This window comes from Fukomys damarensis, unplaced genomic scaffold, assembly GCF_012274545.1.
Source record: "Fukomys damarensis isolate Sample0158 unplaced genomic scaffold, DMR_v1.0_HiC HiC_scaffold_30, whole genome shotgun sequence".
NCBI lineage: Eukaryota > Metazoa > Chordata > Mammalia > Rodentia > Bathyergidae > Fukomys > Fukomys damarensis.
In genome coordinates, this window is record NW_022900942.1 from 56,924,310 (window position 1) to 56,941,718 (window position 17,409).

The 17,409-nt window shown below is 43.1% G+C and overlaps 1 protein-coding gene across 2 annotated transcripts in view; it reads left to right on the forward strand.

Moving 5' to 3' along the window:
* Positions 1–16,185, forward strand: part of Znf521 (zinc finger protein 521) — a 271,829-nt gene extending 255,644 nt beyond the window's left edge. For both annotated transcript variants that reach the window (XM_019210649.2, XM_010643688.2), the window contains exon 8: positions 15,422–16,185. In XM_019210649.2, coding sequence (XP_019066194.1) covers positions 15,422–15,451 — 30 coding nt within the window. In that variant the 3' untranslated portion in view covers positions 15,452–16,185. The remainder of the gene's footprint in view (positions 1–15,421) is intronic.
* The last annotated feature ends 1,224 nt before the right edge of the window (positions 16,186–17,409 follow it).

A 17,409-nucleotide genomic window follows, 5' to 3' on the forward strand; every position in this document is an offset into this window, starting at 1 on the left:
ATAAATCCTGAAATTCTGACAAACTCCATGACAGGTGAAATTCCTTCTTGCAGAATCTTCTCAGCAAGAGACTGCTCATTTCGTTCTGTTCCGAGGCAGGCAACAGGAGGGCAGCTTTATAATCAGCCCTCAAAGGACCCCCAGCCGCCCCAGAGTCTCCGGCTGATTGAATAACTCCTGGGCCTCTTCCCCTAGGCCTCCATCAGCGGGGGTCCTGTGGAAAGCAATCTCCCGCAGACTGGCACTGAAGTGAGCTTTAAACCGCCATTTTCTGCTCTCCAGAGGAGCCTGGAGTACTAAAAGATAGATGGACTGCAGATATTTTATGAGAAACTGTCAGAAGAAGAGCAGAGTAAATGTTTTTTTCTTCTTCTTCTTTGAGTCACACACTACATCACTGTTGAATTTCTCCCAGCATCTTTTCATATTTAAAGTAAGAAATTAATTGGTTGCTAACCTTTAATCCCCCCTTCCTCATTGTCTTCCCCAGTTTTTTTTTTTCTTAAATATTCACACAGAGGCCCTTTGCTTAACCACAGTTGCAGAAAATCAGTACCATTTGCAATGAAATATTTATAATGACAGAATGAAAAATTGGATTCATTTTCTGGACTGTAGCCGAACAGTCTGCAACTTTGTGTGGCATTGTTTAGCATCTTGGATTCTTCCCTTTCATTGGAGTTATTTTCGAAAACATAACCACACGCACACTTACCTCTGCGTTGGAGGGGTGCCCACCAAAACACAGAGACGCAAAATAAATAAATAAAGCGGAGGGGGAAAGAGCAAATTTGTGCTTGTGCTGTTCTGGGGTGGGGGGTGCAGGCGGATACCGTCCGTAAAAGGGTAGAGAGGGCGCGAACTCAGTCAAAGGAAGAGCTGGGAGAAGTTCACAACGGCTGCAGGAGCCAGCGGAGCCCCGCACTGTGGAGTGATCAGCATGCCGGGGGACCTTGGGGCAGATTTATAAGCAGATGGAAGGCAGAAAGGAGGTGTGCAAATATATGTCGGATGTCATTGCTCACCTTCCTTTTTCCCTTTAGTGTTTCCTACGTAAGCTTTCCTTTCCACGTGACCTGTGTGTTTCAAGCGACTTTCTTTCTAACGGGGTTGATCATTGCATTTTTTAAGAGATCAGAGACAAAGGGCTTTGCTAGGACAGTCCAGCCTTGTATTTGAAACAGGTCTCTTTCATAAGTACAAAGGCCGCAGCACATACACCCATATTACTTGGCTGGATTTGATTTGTAGCCAGGTGCCTCAGAAGTAAATGCTGGTCCATGAAATAAGCTTCCAGGTACCACTCCAGCAGTGCCTGCCTGTTTCTTTCCTTCCGTGAAAGTCTAGAGCAAGGGATTATGCCCTGCTTAAAGGGGTACAGAGCGGGCTCCTGGCCCAGCCCTCTGTGCCCCCCCGTCTGGAAAACTGGGCTCAGTTCGCTCAGTGATGTTTTACTGGGGGGAATTTTTCCAGAAGAAAAAACAGTTTCTAGTAAATTTCAGCATGGATAAAATAGTCTTCGATTCAACTCTTCAAGGTTTCATTCACTGAATCTGCACCTTGCATTGCCAACTCCACCAGGTCAATAATCCATATTTTATTATATAATAAAGCTTGCCGGTAATTTGGTTAGCTCATTTATTCCTTCTGCTTAGCCTTGTTTTATGCATGGAGAGGAAAAAGAATGCAAACTTACCTTCATCCATCTCTTATATTCTGCACTGCAAGACAATTGGATAAGGGTAATACAGAATCTATTCCAATATTTGTTTATCTTAGGAGTATTATGACTCACAGCACCCTGCATTTTGACTTTAATTTTCACATCTGTTGTGTCTGTCTGTCCTCCAGCTAGCCTGGCACGGAGACTCTACAACAGCTCTGTCTCCTGGCCGGCAGCAAGAATTCCACTGGAAAGTTTCAAAAGACAACTGGACGAAGTCTTTCAACCCTGGCGACATAGGCCTTTTACTCTCTCTAAGACCGTTTCCTCTAACTCATCCATGGGTTACCATTTTTAGAGTTTCTGAATGCTTGACTCTATTCTCTTTGAAACAAAATTGAGCACAGATTGGTAAGACCCCTGAGTGAAAAGGGGTCATTCATTACCGAGATCTCTCAGGACCACACTGGTTAGTCCAGCCTGTGTGTGACCCTGAGTTTCTTAGAAGTATGGTGTTTTTACATGGGCTTCCAGATCTGTCTTTTTACTGCATTTCCCCCGAAAAAATGATTTTGAGAATTTCGCTGACAGTTCAGCGTGAAATGATGTGTGTTCTGACACGCTGCCTTGTAGCATAGGAATCTAGCCTAAAGTTATTTAACTGTAGCACTTCCCTGATTCTCTGACTCAAGGGAGATGAAAGAAGTTTCCTTAAACACGTATGTTTTAGATGTGCCAGTAACCTTCCTCCAGCATGGATCAGCAGATTGTGCCCACTTAACCCTTACTATTGCTTGCCTTTTTGAAAGCCACGGTTAAGGGGGACTTTTTTTTACATTAGTTTTTCAACAACTTAGGTGAGTCTGAAATATATACTTGAGTAAATGGGAAGTATTCAGAATCAGTCTCCTCTGCAAGCCAGGAAAGGAACGTTGAATAGCATTCATTTATGTGCTGCCAGACGTATTTCTGCCTGTAACACGGCTTGCCCAACTGCTTTGAATGATTTTCTGTGTTATTAAGCAGACTCCCAAGAGCCACAGGCCTCCTGACAGAAGTAAAGAGCCCTGTGACACAGGTCCTTGGTGAGGGGAGGTTGCACCACCAACCATGTTGTCAGAAAGAGACACGCCACAATGCAGACTTTATTTTAATATCTGCACTAACAACTCTCTGGGAATATTTCTCTTCGTCTTGTCCAGCTCCTTCTGTGTTGTGGCTGGTTTGCATTTGTGTTTGAAGTGCCAGGCGGTTTAATGAAGTTATTCTTTTATAAATTTTGCAACACTGAAGCAAGCATGAGGGCTTTAAATTAGAATAAGTGCCACTTCTGTGTGGCAGGTTCCTTTGAGGACTGATTAGAATGAGGCCTCCCGTCGTCGCCTGCTCCCTTCTGCAAGGCAGCGTTGCCTTGTGCACTTGTTTACAGCGCACCTTTGAATTTGCATGCGTGTGCACCAGGCCTGCTGCCTGGCCCTCTCCTAGTCAAGGCTGTCTCTCTGCCAGGATCATGTTAAATACTTCACGTTAAAGAGTTATTTTTTTAATTATATTGCTTTATTGTAATGAAACAGCGTTGCCGTGCACTTGTTTACAGCGCACCTTTGAATTTGCATGAGTGTGCACCAGGCCTGCTGCCTGGCCCTCTCCTAGTCAAGGCTGTCTCTCTGCCAGGATCATGTTAAATACTTCACGTTAAAGAGTTATTTTTTTAATTATATTGCTTTATTGTAATGAATTCAAATTAACTTGGAGTAGCAAATTGTATAAGGATGTGAGGGTTATAGATTACTCTCACCATAGCTACAGCACATGTCTGTGCGGGGGAACAAATGGACTGTCTCTCCAGTAGGGCAGGATGCTCTGTGGGGTGAGGAAACTGTCCCTCAGAGACCTAAAGCAAAGTGGAAAAGGTGCCCAGGAAATGGGAAGGGAATGGGAGCCCCCCGTGTGGCTTTCTGAAATGAGCAGAAGCTCTTCCTGGGGGAGCAGAGGGTGAGGACAGTGCCACCATTTTAAGCCCTGAAACACTCTAAGAAGAAATGGTGGACAGGATAGAATATGAAAGCATCTTAAGAGAAGCTTCAGGAGAGAATAAGCAACATACTCAGGCATTCCTAGTTTTTTTTTTTCCTCCCCACTCCTCTTTTTTATTTTCACTGCTAGGAATTAGACCCAGGGCTTCACACATGTTAGGCAAGCACTCTACCACTGACATACATCTCCAGCCCTTTGGGGATGGTATTGCCTGGGCTGGTCTTGAACCTCCTGCCTCAGCTTGACCTACTTATTGACACGTACCAACATGGACAGCTTCCTGGTTCCTTCTCTTGCCGCCTTTGTGAACTTGCTGATGAACAGGGATGTTTTCACGGGGCAGAAGAGGATGGAGACAGTTCAAGAAAAGTAACCTGCAACTATCTACCATACACAAAACATAGAGGGACGACCTTAAGAAAAGCAAACAAGGAAAAAGCCTGAGTGTGAAGCTTTCTCTCCACACATTCAACCAGGATTGTTTTTAATTTAAAGCGGGAGAGCAACCAAACTGAACTGTGAAAGATGTACCTCTTTAAAGCGCTTGCTTGATTTTAGAACAAGGACTACTTGGGGCTCCTTCAAATTGCATTTCCTAGTCTGGAATGTTCCAGAGGGACAGAAAAATGAGAAGCACACACGAGGAACTTTGCCTTGAAATCCATGCACGTATATAACTCAGTTCGCTCTGCCCCACACACCGATTTGCTTAGGCATGAGATACACCTGCGGATGTGCGTGCAGGCGCACCGGACACATGGTTCACACTTAACACGGTTTAATTACGTGAATCGGTGTGTTGGCCTTGGACCGTTTCATTTTTATGTATATTCGCTAAAGTAAATACCCTAGAAGACAAGCATTTGGTTGTTTGCGGTAGGGAAAGATGTTTTTGGTTATTCTTAATGACTTATAACATGTTTGACTTACTCTTCATGTGAGTTTGCCCCCTATAACGTGTGGCAATGTTTTTAATAAGAGAAATGATGCACTGCAAGGAGGTGGCACTGTTTTGGCTTCTTGCCCAAGTTCAATAAATGGTTTTTTATAATTATTGGAATTCAGTTGAAAGGAATCCTGTCCCTATCAAATGGAAAAGCAGAGTTGCGACTCCTTCTTTTCCCCACAAAGGTTACACTTTGAATATAAATCACCATGCCCTGTGCCTCTCCCATTTTAATCAGATGACCTTTTGAATCTGATGGACCAGAGTTTAAATCCTAAGGCTGCCAGTCAGTTTTTAAATCAATGCCCTGCTCCAACATCCTTCGGTACCTAACTAAATTTCAATGGATTTCAAACATACAAGTGCAGTCAGTAACGTGAGCAGAATCATGCAGCTGGTGCCAAATACCCCAACTTGATGGCAGGATCTGGAGCCAGGCAATGTGCCTATGGTTCATGTCAATAACAAAATCTTAAAAAAAAAAAAAAAATCTTTCCAGCATTCAAAATCTAAGTGAAAAAGGAAGAGCAAGAAATTTGTGATATGTAGAGGAGGACATATCTAAGCAATTATCAGTTTAAGCTCCCATTATTTGCCACTAATTACTACGCACGGCTGTTAAATATTTAGCAGAAGTTTGTTTAATTGCGTTTGACTGGGGAAGGGATGTATGAATGAGGCTTCGGCATCGAGAGCCAGTGGGGCCCACCCGAGAGCCTGGCAACAAGGAAATTTGTATTCGCCCAAGATGAACACATTACAGCCTCACACAAGCCTTCTCTTTTCTTTCCTTCCACAGATTGATTTATCTTTAAAGTATCTAAAATTAGAGCACGGAGAAGGGGCACCGTTCCTGGATGTAAAATTGGAAGGAGGTCATTCTTAACCTTGTTTACAGATGTTCTAGTTTAGAAAGCACCGGTGTGATAAATTAAACATTGCAGGGGAAAAAAATTAAAGCTTCACAACAACTGGCACATGGACACATCTGTCTGAGGCGCTGACTTAATCCCTGAATATCTTATTAGACAGCATTGCTTATCGAAGCCTTCTGTCCCACAATAAGCAGAGATCCTGCAAATTCCAGGATGGGAGCAGGATCCTGCTTTCCCGGCCACTCTCACTTCACTTTGCTGGCTTTACATAGTTTGATTTAAATTTATTGTTGACTCCTGGCAGGTAAACAGGTAGCTCAATTCATCACTTTGTTTAAGAAATCGACTCTGTACTTTGAATACATTCCTCAGTGGCTGTTTTGGGGTTGGTTTGTTTGTTTGTCTTGTTTTGTTTAGCTTGTTCTTCCGATTTGGCAGTTTTACAGTGTTGTGGTATATGCCATTGTCATCCAGAATTTTCAAGCCTGTCCAGTAAGCGAGACTCGTAGGAGGCAGCCGACAACTAGAATGTTGCTGCTGTTTTTAAGTTCTTCATAGAAAAGAGAATTGTTACTATCTTAATCCTTCCCATACAAGACCTAATTGTGCAAATTGTCCTTTTTGAAGAGTCAAGTGGCTTGTTTTATTTCTCTATGATGTTGAATTGTTAAAATACTAGGAATTGTTCTACATTCACATCTTATAGCATTATTTAAGAAAGTAATCTTTACTCAGACTCCTGAAGACAAGTCTCAGCTAATTAGCTGGGTACTCTCGCTATATTGTAAATCTATCCTGTGCTTTTCTGAGATTCTCAGCTTCCCTTGTGTTCTTTTCTCTGTTCACTCCCTTCTTACCTCTCCTCAACAGGCAGGTATAACTCCCCCAGGAACACAGAAGGTGGGGTCCCTTGCTCTCGTCCCCCAGGGCCCTATCTCTCCTGGTAGAGGTATGGTCCATGCAGTGAAGTGTTCTTTATCCCTGTAGCTGGTCCAGCCCAGCCCATGGACTGGAACACACCGTTCGTGGAGTCCTTCCTCTCAGAAGCCAGCTCAGCCACTGAACTAACCATGAGACCTTGAAGGTGGTCTAAACTCTGGCACTTCATGTGCTTCTCTCCAGAATGTGTACTGCACCAGATCCTGCCGGCCCTTCTTGCCCCCAGCTTGGAGACCATGTCTCTACTGCTGCACTGTTGGCGGGTGTAGATATTCCCGCCATTGAACCTAGACCAACAAACTGAGGGAAGTGGATCTGTCATGCTTTCAAAGTAGATATTTGTTTCCAAACCCTTAATACTCATTGCTAGAGTTAACATTTGACTCTTTTTGTATATTATTGAATTCAAAATATTCTAAAACTACATTGGCTAACTACCACTCAAATATACTCTTTTTGTTCACTGGTGGTACTTGGAAGGACTAAGTAAATTGTTTGGTGAGTGGGCATTTCTGGAAAGATTTAGTTCCTGGCACAGTGCCATTTATTATATATCTCACAGAGTCATTTTCACAATTTTTGGACAATTGCCTACTTTTACCCTGTGACCATATTTTAAAATGCCATGTAATACAATCCCTGAGGTATATATGTGTCCCTTTGCAGTGCTTTCCTTTTATTTTCTTACCATGGGAGATGCCTTGTAGAGTAAAGATTAAGTAGCAGATTCAAGCACAGTATGGCAAGTTTAGTGTGTTTTCAATACAAAGAAAATTCAAAACAATGATATGTCTTGGCTATCTCCATTTGTTCCTTAACCTGACCTCTAAATTAATATTTGGTAAACCTGTCAGCAACAAGACAAGTCATAGCAGCACTGCCTCATTATGGTACTAATCCAATGCACTCCCAGACCTACATTTTTCCTAGCTCTTAGAATTCTTCTTCCCATAGAAACTTCCAGAGCCTCTAATGCAGAACTCTCCTTATCTCCAGTCTCTCGTGTTCTCATGCACAAATATTTTCCAAACCGTAAATAAAGCTCAGTGGTCCCCAAGAGAAAGAGGTTTATTTTTCCCCATCAGGGCATATGTGGCGATACCTGAGGACATCCCCGGTCATCACAGCTGTGGAGGTGTTACTAATGTGTTGTTGATAAAGGATAGGGAGGCTGCTAAGCCCCCTACAATGTACAGACCAGCCCCCCACAACCATGAATTGTCCAACACCATGTGGTACGTGTGCTGTGGTTGGGAAACGTCCCAAATGTCTCCAGATTCAGGAGTGATGAGGTTGGGGAATGTACTAGAAGCCAGGGCCTACTGAATTTCTTGCATCTATTTTATTTGAATCTTTTAAAACCTAGCATGAGAGTGTCATGTGTTTTGTGTAGTGACTTGGAGATGGTTTACTTGATTGTCTTTTGGGTTACTATGGATGAACGAGAACAACCTTATACTGTGCCTATGTGGGTATGGCTTCTACATGAACTAGTGAATACACCAGTCTCCACAAACTGCAGGGTTGTGTCACTTCCTACTTTCTGTGATTAACATAAATAGCCAGAGAATGACAACAAAACAGTGTCCTTTGGTAAGATTTATTAGAATGTGAAATCATTTCCTATGGGAAGTATGATGGGAGCTTCACTGCCAGGTCATTTAGAAGTGTCCCGGAGTATAAACTTTGCAAAACAATTCAATTCTTTTTCTGCAAGGGGACAAACTTAAGTACTCTAACTGTCCTTAATAGTTTGTGTTTTTCTGAACACTTCTGATGACACCATTTCACCTTTTGCTTTAACATAGCTTAGTGTCACCCAGAAAATGCTTCAAGATGTCAGCCTGAGCCCCTCTGAAGTGTTAAATGTCAAGAGAAAAAGCATCAGTGTGACTGTAAGTTCATAGTGATGACATTACCCTATGAAAAATAAAGAGGGGAATTCTGGCAGCACAAACATGATCATAAATGCAACATTTGAGGCATTAAACAGAGGGGCAAAAGCATATCATGACAGACAGTTTCAGAAATGCCACTACCATGTCATAATAAAAGAGTTGAACCTCACTCTAGTAAATTCTTCAAATGCAAAAATTATGAATCAGATTTCCTGAGTATGAGAAATCCATTATGTATATGTTTTTTTTTTCTGTCTCTCTCTTTTTAATTCTCAGAGCACTTTGGGGCAGTGACATTTATTTGTCTTTTAAAGAATATCCATTAAACAGTGTCTCCTCAAATATGCATCTCTACGTATATATCCCTGATGTTTACCAAGCAAGGTCTACAGAAACAAAATGGCCCCAGTTTTTATCAGCCAGGAACAGTATTGCCATAGACAGTGGAAACTCCAGGGGGAAGGGTTGGGTATAAATGCAACTGTATGTTATTTTAGTCTTTAGTATTAATTCTAAACATTCCTAATGGTACTTCAAGAGGTATAGCAGTTCACTTCCAACTAATTAAATATTATGAGTACTTTTGTAACAGTATGGACTTTGAGAATGTTAACTGACTAACTTCACCATCTCATTGGCCTTAATAAGTTGTTGACAGGGCCACCCTTCAACTTTGTGACTATTTTTTCTCTAACATGTGAGGGAAACAACCCAGTATCCTACCATCATTAGCTGTACACACTATTAGGACTATTTTACTAGCAGAAGAAGTTGGGAAAGAAAAAGAGAGAGGGTAGAAATGTAAAAATCTTGATTAGAAAGTATAATTTAATAGAACATGTATTGAACCAAATGTATTGATTAATGTAGGAGATATAGTACTTATATTGATTCTAACCAGAGATTTAGTACTAAAAGCTCTAAGCCAAAAAGCTGTTGCAGATTGCTACAAAAGTCAGTTTAATGCTGTCCTTGAGAATGCCTTCACAAAGAAATTCTTCTAATGTTTGAGGACTAGGTAGAATGCGGTATATGTCAGTCTGATCCCAGAGGGTTTTATTTTGTACTCTAATAGCTGTTACGAGCCTACATTATATCCAAGGAGTAATTTTCCTTAGGGGTGCCCGGCTCGCTTTGTGTCAATATTCTAGCATTTTAAGTCACGTACAGTATATGCTTCTGGGAACAGGGAAGGAGCCAGCCAGACTCATAATGGTCTGCATTCATTAATAAAGGCAGCAGCTTCTGTCCCTCCATTGCCCACTACAGGGATGCCTCTTTGGCCTTCAGGGACCCGTACAGACACATTTAAAGAAAGCTTTATTTTGAGTGGGCAGGAGATGAAATGTAGGACTCGCAGGCATTTCCTAAGTCAGCTATATGCCCGAGCACAGGGTGACCTTAAGGGGTCAAAGAAGAATGCAGGTCAAAAGACTTATTATCCAGCCTGTTGGAAACCAATTGCTTTTGTTTAAAAGAAAAAATAAAGCAGTAGTGCTTAAAGGTTGATGGCAATATAGAACTCTGTTTGCAGCCTGTAAACCACTCGACTGTATGTGAACTGGAATATGCTTCTTGAAAAATAAGAGCATACTGATTATCCTCAGTGTTTACAGATAAAGGTCCAACCCAAATGATAAAAGGAAGGGTAATATAATTAGTTAATCAGCGATGATTGATTACGGATGTTTGTGTTCTTCAACTAAAGGAAAAACAACATGCTGCCATGGTGTTGTCACCATCTGTTGAAAAGAACAGCCACATTTAATCTTTATATTTCTTTATTTCTTCTCGCCTTGCGTTGTTTCTGAACCACAATTGCCTGCTATTTCATCTGGTTGGAAAACATCTCATTTAAATTTAATATAACCACAGTTTAAATTCGAGATTCTAATGGCACAGTGAATTAGTGGAAAGCTTGCTTTTTTTTTTTTTCATTCCTTTTTTTAAAAAGCGTGCTGGCTCTCTTTTCCAGTTTTAAAAGCTTGTCAGAATTTGTTTGAAACAAAAGGCTATAAATAGACAAGTCATGGTAAAAATGATTAACATCTTTGAGTCAACAGATTTCACAAAACTCCCATTCAATAGCTGTTTTTATTTTTATTACTATTGCCACTTAACATTTTGTTGATGCCAATGGAGAGTTACAAAGCACAGGCAGACACAGTTGCTGCCAAAGAACTGGAAAAGTCAAGGCAATCTGTGGGCACAGCTTTTGGGGGTGGAAATTGAATTTTTCAATCCTAGGAAGGTAGGACCTCCCCAACCCCGGCCCCAGGCTCTCCTCCAAAGTTAACGTCATCAAAGTTACCGTCATCACCTCCAAAGCTAAGGTCTAGGTGCAAAAATTCATATTTGCATCAATATTGCAGGAAACTCAAATCACACCAAGATAGCAAGGTGAATAGTCTCTCAGATGACCATGGGTTTTTATTTTTATTTTAAAATATTTTTCTTGGATTGCATTTAAAATAGGATTAAACCAATTGGCCAGCGAATGTGGTCAGCCCTCAGAAAGAAGGAGGCTGAATTAATCATTTGTTAGACTGCCAAGCCCAAAATGAGAATTCCAGTCTTGTAAAATGGAAGGCATCTCATATTTTAAAAGAAATGCATGGTGCTGGAAGGGAATTTTTAAGACCCTCATCTGTTTTTTAGCTTTCTAAGCTTAATTTCACATTTACAGATGAAAAAAAAAATAATAATGAGCGCACACTCCTTCCAAATGGGGCCCTTTACAGTAAAGAAAGTGTTTTTGAAACCTCGCTATTAAGGTATGTACCTAGACAGAGCATCTTTTAGGCTTTAAGGTGGTTTGTGGATTTGATATTTTTAAACGCAAACCCCCCTCGTGTAAAGCAACTGTTCATAACTGGGATTAATGGTTTGCAATTTTCAGTTACTTAGACATGGGGTCTCCAGAAGATGGCTTTTTGCAGAGTAGAATATGGCTCTCTGTGGGATTACTGAAGTTTTCTTCTCTCCCACTTCCTTTGCTGTCATCATCCCCCACCTCTGCCGATGTTGCACTGATGTTCTCCTCGATTATGTAAAACACTTTCCCTTCATTGGAACAGATATTTTTTCTCATAACCTGTCATTGCATTAAAGTACTTTGGGGACTGTGAATTGCTGTGTAAAATTGGCGAGATTACCCACTGCTTTGTTCTGGTGGAGTGGTTTCCTCCAGACCTAAAGAGCTAAAACTCCTGCACGGGCAAGGCTCTTGCAGAAGCTTGGGTGGTGGGCCCTCTGCTCTGTGCTCCTGTGTATTGTGTCCTTGGGGTCTCTGGACTGGCTCCGTGGTATGGCCAGTGGCCAGTGTCAGAGCAAGCCAGGCCTCAGAGCCAACTTTTCCTTTTGCTTGGAGCTTCTGTCATCTACCTGTTATCTTTCCACTTGCTTCTTGCTCCCTTTCCAAAGAAATGTTGCCTATGATTTTTAAAGACACAAAAGTCACTGAGTGCTCTCATGAGCAATTTACTGTTTACCTTCTGAGAGGATCCCTGGTCCCCTCTGAAGACTGAATTCACATCTGTTCTCTCCAACACCGACAGGCTCATCAGATTAGCCATGGCTCAACTGTGCCCTCCCTTCCTTCAGAAAATGAAGGCCATTGGTATTTTCAGTGGACTCAGCATAAAGCATAGGGGAGGGGAGCAGAAACATCCCTCAGACCCTCAAAGGCAATGAGAACAGCCCTTGAGGTTGGACCAGAATCATTCAGACTCCCTCGCACCAGCACAAATACTCCCATTCCCTAAGAACTTCTAGAACTATGCCTCCTTCCCACCATGAAATTACTCTCAGTGGTGGACAGCCAGGCCTGTAGAGAACCTGTCATGGCCCTCAGGTGTCTGGTGCCAAAAAAGAATAAGGGGAGGGGGCTGAAAGGGACCTCAGTGGTATGCAGGAATTTCCCCATCAGGAGGATTTTGTGCCTTTATCATTTTTCATGCCACATTTTGCATTTTGATGTTACTTACAGCAGGGCTCTTTTCCTTTCATATAAACTAGAATATCACAGGCTCTGCTCTTGTCCTTCTTGCAAAAGATTTATATTCTTATGTCTTACATACAAAGCTTATCTCCTTTGTAGAAGTGACTTCAATCTGTTGCAGTTAAGTGATGTTTATGTATTTGTTCATTTCTTTGTACTTCGGAAGATACCAGTATGGCTTCGGTTAAGGAGGAAAGTGTCTAAGACACAGCTATTGCCAACTACTATGGGCAACTGCAACTTATTTTGCAATACCTCAATATAGACACAGATAAAAACACTGGGAAGATTGCAGTGTAGCTTCTTTATTAATCCCTGGAGTCCTTTTGAATATAGAGTGTCCACTGTAAGTACTTACACATTTAAAAATAAAGTGATTAACATACACACACTCATGTGCACTTGCACATATGTAAATATTTAAGGCTGTTGTTAAAAATGAAAAGAATGAGCTTTAACCACATTAAAAGACTTCAAGATAAAAAAGGTGTTGAATTTACTTTTTACACTGATTATAGTTTTAAAAAAAAGTCATACATCACCCAGTGTTCCATCATTTAAGTAATTAGTGTCATTGAATCTTGTATTTCTTTTTTGTAATTATTTCATTCTTTTTAAGCTTTCCTATAAGATCACACCTATAAGACTTTGAGATAGTAGAAGATATGAGAAACTTGGTATTTGAAAACTTGAACTTTTCTGTTGTTTATAAATCTCCCTGGCCATAATTGTGTTGATTTTTAAGGAAACAGAAAGGCTTTTTGTTCTTATCAGTATTTCAAGTATGCCTTCTGAAAACTACTTTTCAGACATTTAAAATCAATACACGAATAAAAAAGAGTTGGCATAAAAATAGTTTACTCCTGAATGTACTTCGAGGCTAGTGCTACCAAGGAGAAAAGCATCTCTTTCTCTAAGCTAATCAAAACAGGCTATGTTTTAAAGAAAGGTGAAGGAAATCAGAGTTTGCTCATCAGTAACGATGCCTCTTGTCACTTTTTTTCTTTTTCCTTTGGCTTCAGCCCCACGGAGGGTCGTGGCAGGATCCACCCCATCCTGGCTGCCCAGCATTCACTGTGATTCTCACAGTGGGGCAGCACCGTTACCAACCTTCCCGCAGTGAGCTAAGTCTCAGACCAGGGGAGAGCTGGACCTTGCTCCCGCCTCCCAGCTCCCCCACTAGTGCAACAGACCCAGCTGGGCAGGCTCCAGCTGCCACACCCTGCTCACCAGCATCAGCCTGTGTGCCCTGCATGGGCCATTGTCTGCTGCAAGTCAGGGAGGCCCTCATAGCCAGAATCTCAGGTGAATTCCTCTGCTTTGCGCACTCCCGTGGCTCCTCTCCACCTCCAAAACCAGGCCTCAACTCCTTGGCAAGGTTTATAAGCCCCACGATCATTCTACTCTTAACTATGCTCTGTCTTTAACTTTCATCTGTGCTCTTCATTCGGGACATTAGGAGGCGTCCATCAATCTGAACGAGTCGCACGTCCTCACACAAACTCGCACGCACATGCCTTGCCACAGCACCGTTACCCGTGTGGGTTCTTTGGCTTCAATGCCTTCCCTGTGCCCCTGCTCTGCTCTCCAGCCTGAGTGACGGTGACAGTGTGCTCCCCTATGGCAAAGGCATCCTCCCCACCTCCGGCTCTGCATGGCCGGGTGCGGCCTGGGCATCTCTGCTTCCTTTCTAACACACCCTTCGCCGCGTTGCTTGACCATCAGGGGCACACATGACTTTCTTTCAAGGCCCAAAGACTGAGACCATTGCTGTCTCTTCAGTAGCCTCTGCTCATTGCTCAGTAGTGCCTTTGGCCAGATCCTTGCTGAGCACTGGCGGCTGTGGGCTGTGCCGGGTAATCAGACAAGCATCCTGCGATGATTCCGAAGGAATGAGTAACGGAGGGAACCCTGGAATGACTGACGTAGACCAGGAGTCAGGTCCCTGTGTGACCACAAGACGGGTTGTGAGATGTGCAGCGGAAGCAATATGTAGGGCAGTAGGACGTTGGAGAAGGGAGAGATGAGTTTTAAGTCAGATGCACATGGAAGCCATGGGACTGCAAGGTTGGCCCCGATGTTCTGATCTGATGGTGTGAAGGGAACACAGACAAAATGCATGGTGGAGAGCAGGCTGGAGAAAGGGGAGCGGGGTGGCATTGGGCTGCCTCCAGGCTGAGGCACCAGAGAAACGGCTGTTCACAGGTTCACAGGCCTGCCTGTGTCTGCAGCGTCCCTACCTGCTTTGCGTCCTCTGGGCTGGATGTAGGTCTGGAGTTGACCGGGTCTTCTTGTCCCCGTCTTGTACTTTGGAGAGAAGGTGTTCACTCGACAGGATCCGTGCTAGTGGGGACAGGAAGAGGGTGTTAAACTACAGCAGATGCTGCATCCACAGAGGAGCACAGTGTCAGGAGTGGGGAGGGGGCAGGCTGCTGTGACCTGCTTCTGAGCCACGGAGCAGCCACAGCCCCCAGCCCGCCCTCAGCAGAGAGGCTGGGATGCTTCCTGCCCCTCCGTCCGTCATTAGCCAAATGGCTCTGGTGTTGGGTGTTGGCATCCAGCGACAGACAGAGCCCCACTGCCAAGATGCTCCCCATCTGTAGGGGAGTGGGACCAAGGCAGGTATAATCCATGAGAGTGATGCATAGCCGAGCAAACTGTTAAAAGACTGAGGCCCTGGTCCTTTGAGAATGGGCCATGATTTAATAACTAGGGGTGGTGGGAGGTGGGAGTGGAGTGTGGGAGGAATGACAGAGGCAGAGAAAAGGAAAGTGCCACCCACATCTGGCTTCTCAGAGGCTACTGGCCCTGCCTCTTCCTCCTGCTTCTCGCAGGTGGCAGCTTCACTGCACCTGAGCCCAGGCCCCAGCAGGGTTCGGCAGCTGCCGGTGACTGAGCCTCCCCGGGGAAAGCAAGGCGGCAAGACACACACAGCACCTTTGCCCCGGTGTGCAGAAACAGACGGGTTTGCCTGTCATCTGTCCATCTGCCCTGCTCTGTGTTTGTTCTGGTCAAAATAAAATCACTCAAGTTTTTCTCCCTCTTTTTCTTTTTTCTTTGCAGAATCATACGATGACCCAACACAGCAGTTAGTGCAAGTCTGGTCTCTCAAGGAGAATAATTTTTGTGGCACAAAAAGGGAACATGTTTTACTCTTTGCACGAAACTTTCATTGTTAATGTATATTATTCAGAAACATTGTATTGTACCATAAAACTTGTATTATCAAAACTGTTGGATGTTCATGTGTTTGAACTTTTGAGCACCGGATAGTCTTCTTGTATATAAAGTGTTGCACTTGTATTATGTCGTCTGATACTAAAATGGTCTTATAAAGACAAGTGGACTTGGGCCCTATTCAGACACAATTAAAAACAAAACAAAACAAGAAAGGGAGCAAAATGGCTTAAGAGAAAGTATTTTCAAGGAAGACAGATTAAAAACAACTGTTACACACGGGACTATGGTTGGACTTCCTTTTATTTACACTTAAGCCTAGAATTTCTCTTTTGGTACATCAACGGTTAAAATCCAAGACTATTTTTTATTGCTGAAGATTCTTGCAAACCACGAAGAGATATTCTCAGAACAAAACCCCACCGCTGGATAAGGCCCGTATATATATTTGTAAGCCTTGCAGTCCAACAGGTAGCATCGCTATATATGCAATAGTTGTTATGTAGACTGTCAAAGAATTTTTTTTTTTCCTGGATACATTTGAAGCTTTGAGTGTTCAAGGTTTTCCTTAATGATTTCACACAGCCAAATTCTTGAATCAGTTGAACTAACCTGTATGTTACTGTTATTAATGTTTACTCTGCGGTCTGAACCTGGAGATTACTGGAATTGTTTTCCAAGAGGAAATAAATTCAGTTTACCATTAGGTATGAGTGTTTTTGTGTGTTTTATTTTTGTAGTTACTCCATCATTTTTAAAAAATCTTAATTGTCTGCATCCTTGGATAGGAAATCTACTCTTGAGCATATCTCGGGCAGAACCTCAAACATATTTAACCTTTCTGCCCTGGACCGAATGCACCAGGGAGGATATTCATCACCCTGTGTGAGGAAGGGACCAGACCCAGTGTACTGCTCTCGGAGACCCTAACAGGTCACATTGTACTTGAGAGTTCTTACATCACAGATGGATGTGATAGCTGTTTTTTGCATAATTTGCAGTCCAATTCATGTCATGCTGTGCAAATCTGAACTGGAAGTAGATGACTGCAATTTGAGAGGCAGTTTGGCTTATGTGTACTTAAGAAGCAGCATTGTTCAGAAGAGCAGGGAGGGAGAGGGTTGTTCGTTCTGGTGCTGGTGCTGCCTCCCAGTTGGGTCTTCTCTAGTCACTTCACCTCCTGGCCCCAGTTCGCCCAGCCAGGGAACGTGGCAGAACTTGGTCATGAGCCTGCACAGAGGCATGGGGTGGCTCTGCGAGAGGACTGTCATCACAGACTGCTGTTAAATGGTGAATAAGTAGGAGTTCTAATTTCACAGCTTTGGGTGTTTTATTAAAACAACAGCAATGTGTAAAGTGTACCCCGATGCACATGTTTTAATTCAGATTCCTAAGTGTAGACCTAATATTCATGGGCAACTTTGATCCAAATCATGCTTAAAATAATTAGCCCAGTATGAATCTGAAGGCCCCTTTTAAATTCAGAAGATCTTCAGCAGATTTTTAAACCTTGGAATAGGCTAGAATCTTCATGGCACTGTTTTAGTGGGGAAACTACAGCCTTCGCATGGCCCTATTGACTTCACTGTGACTTCCTGTCACCAGGGACCTGTCTGTGGAAGATGAACCACCAGCCCAAGGCACAGCTCTCTCCCCATGGTTCTCAGGCTCCAACCTGCAAGAGGGTCTCTGGAGGGCCAGGTGCATCATGTGCTGGACCCCAACTCCCAGAGTTGCTGATTTGGTGGGGCTCACTCGTGTGTCTTTCCAGAAGTTCCTAGGAACGCTGATTCCTCTCAGGGCAGGGCACCCTGAGGGCCTCTCCTCTTCCTCCTTTCCAAGTGAGTTGGATGATGCACCGCATGTGAACAACC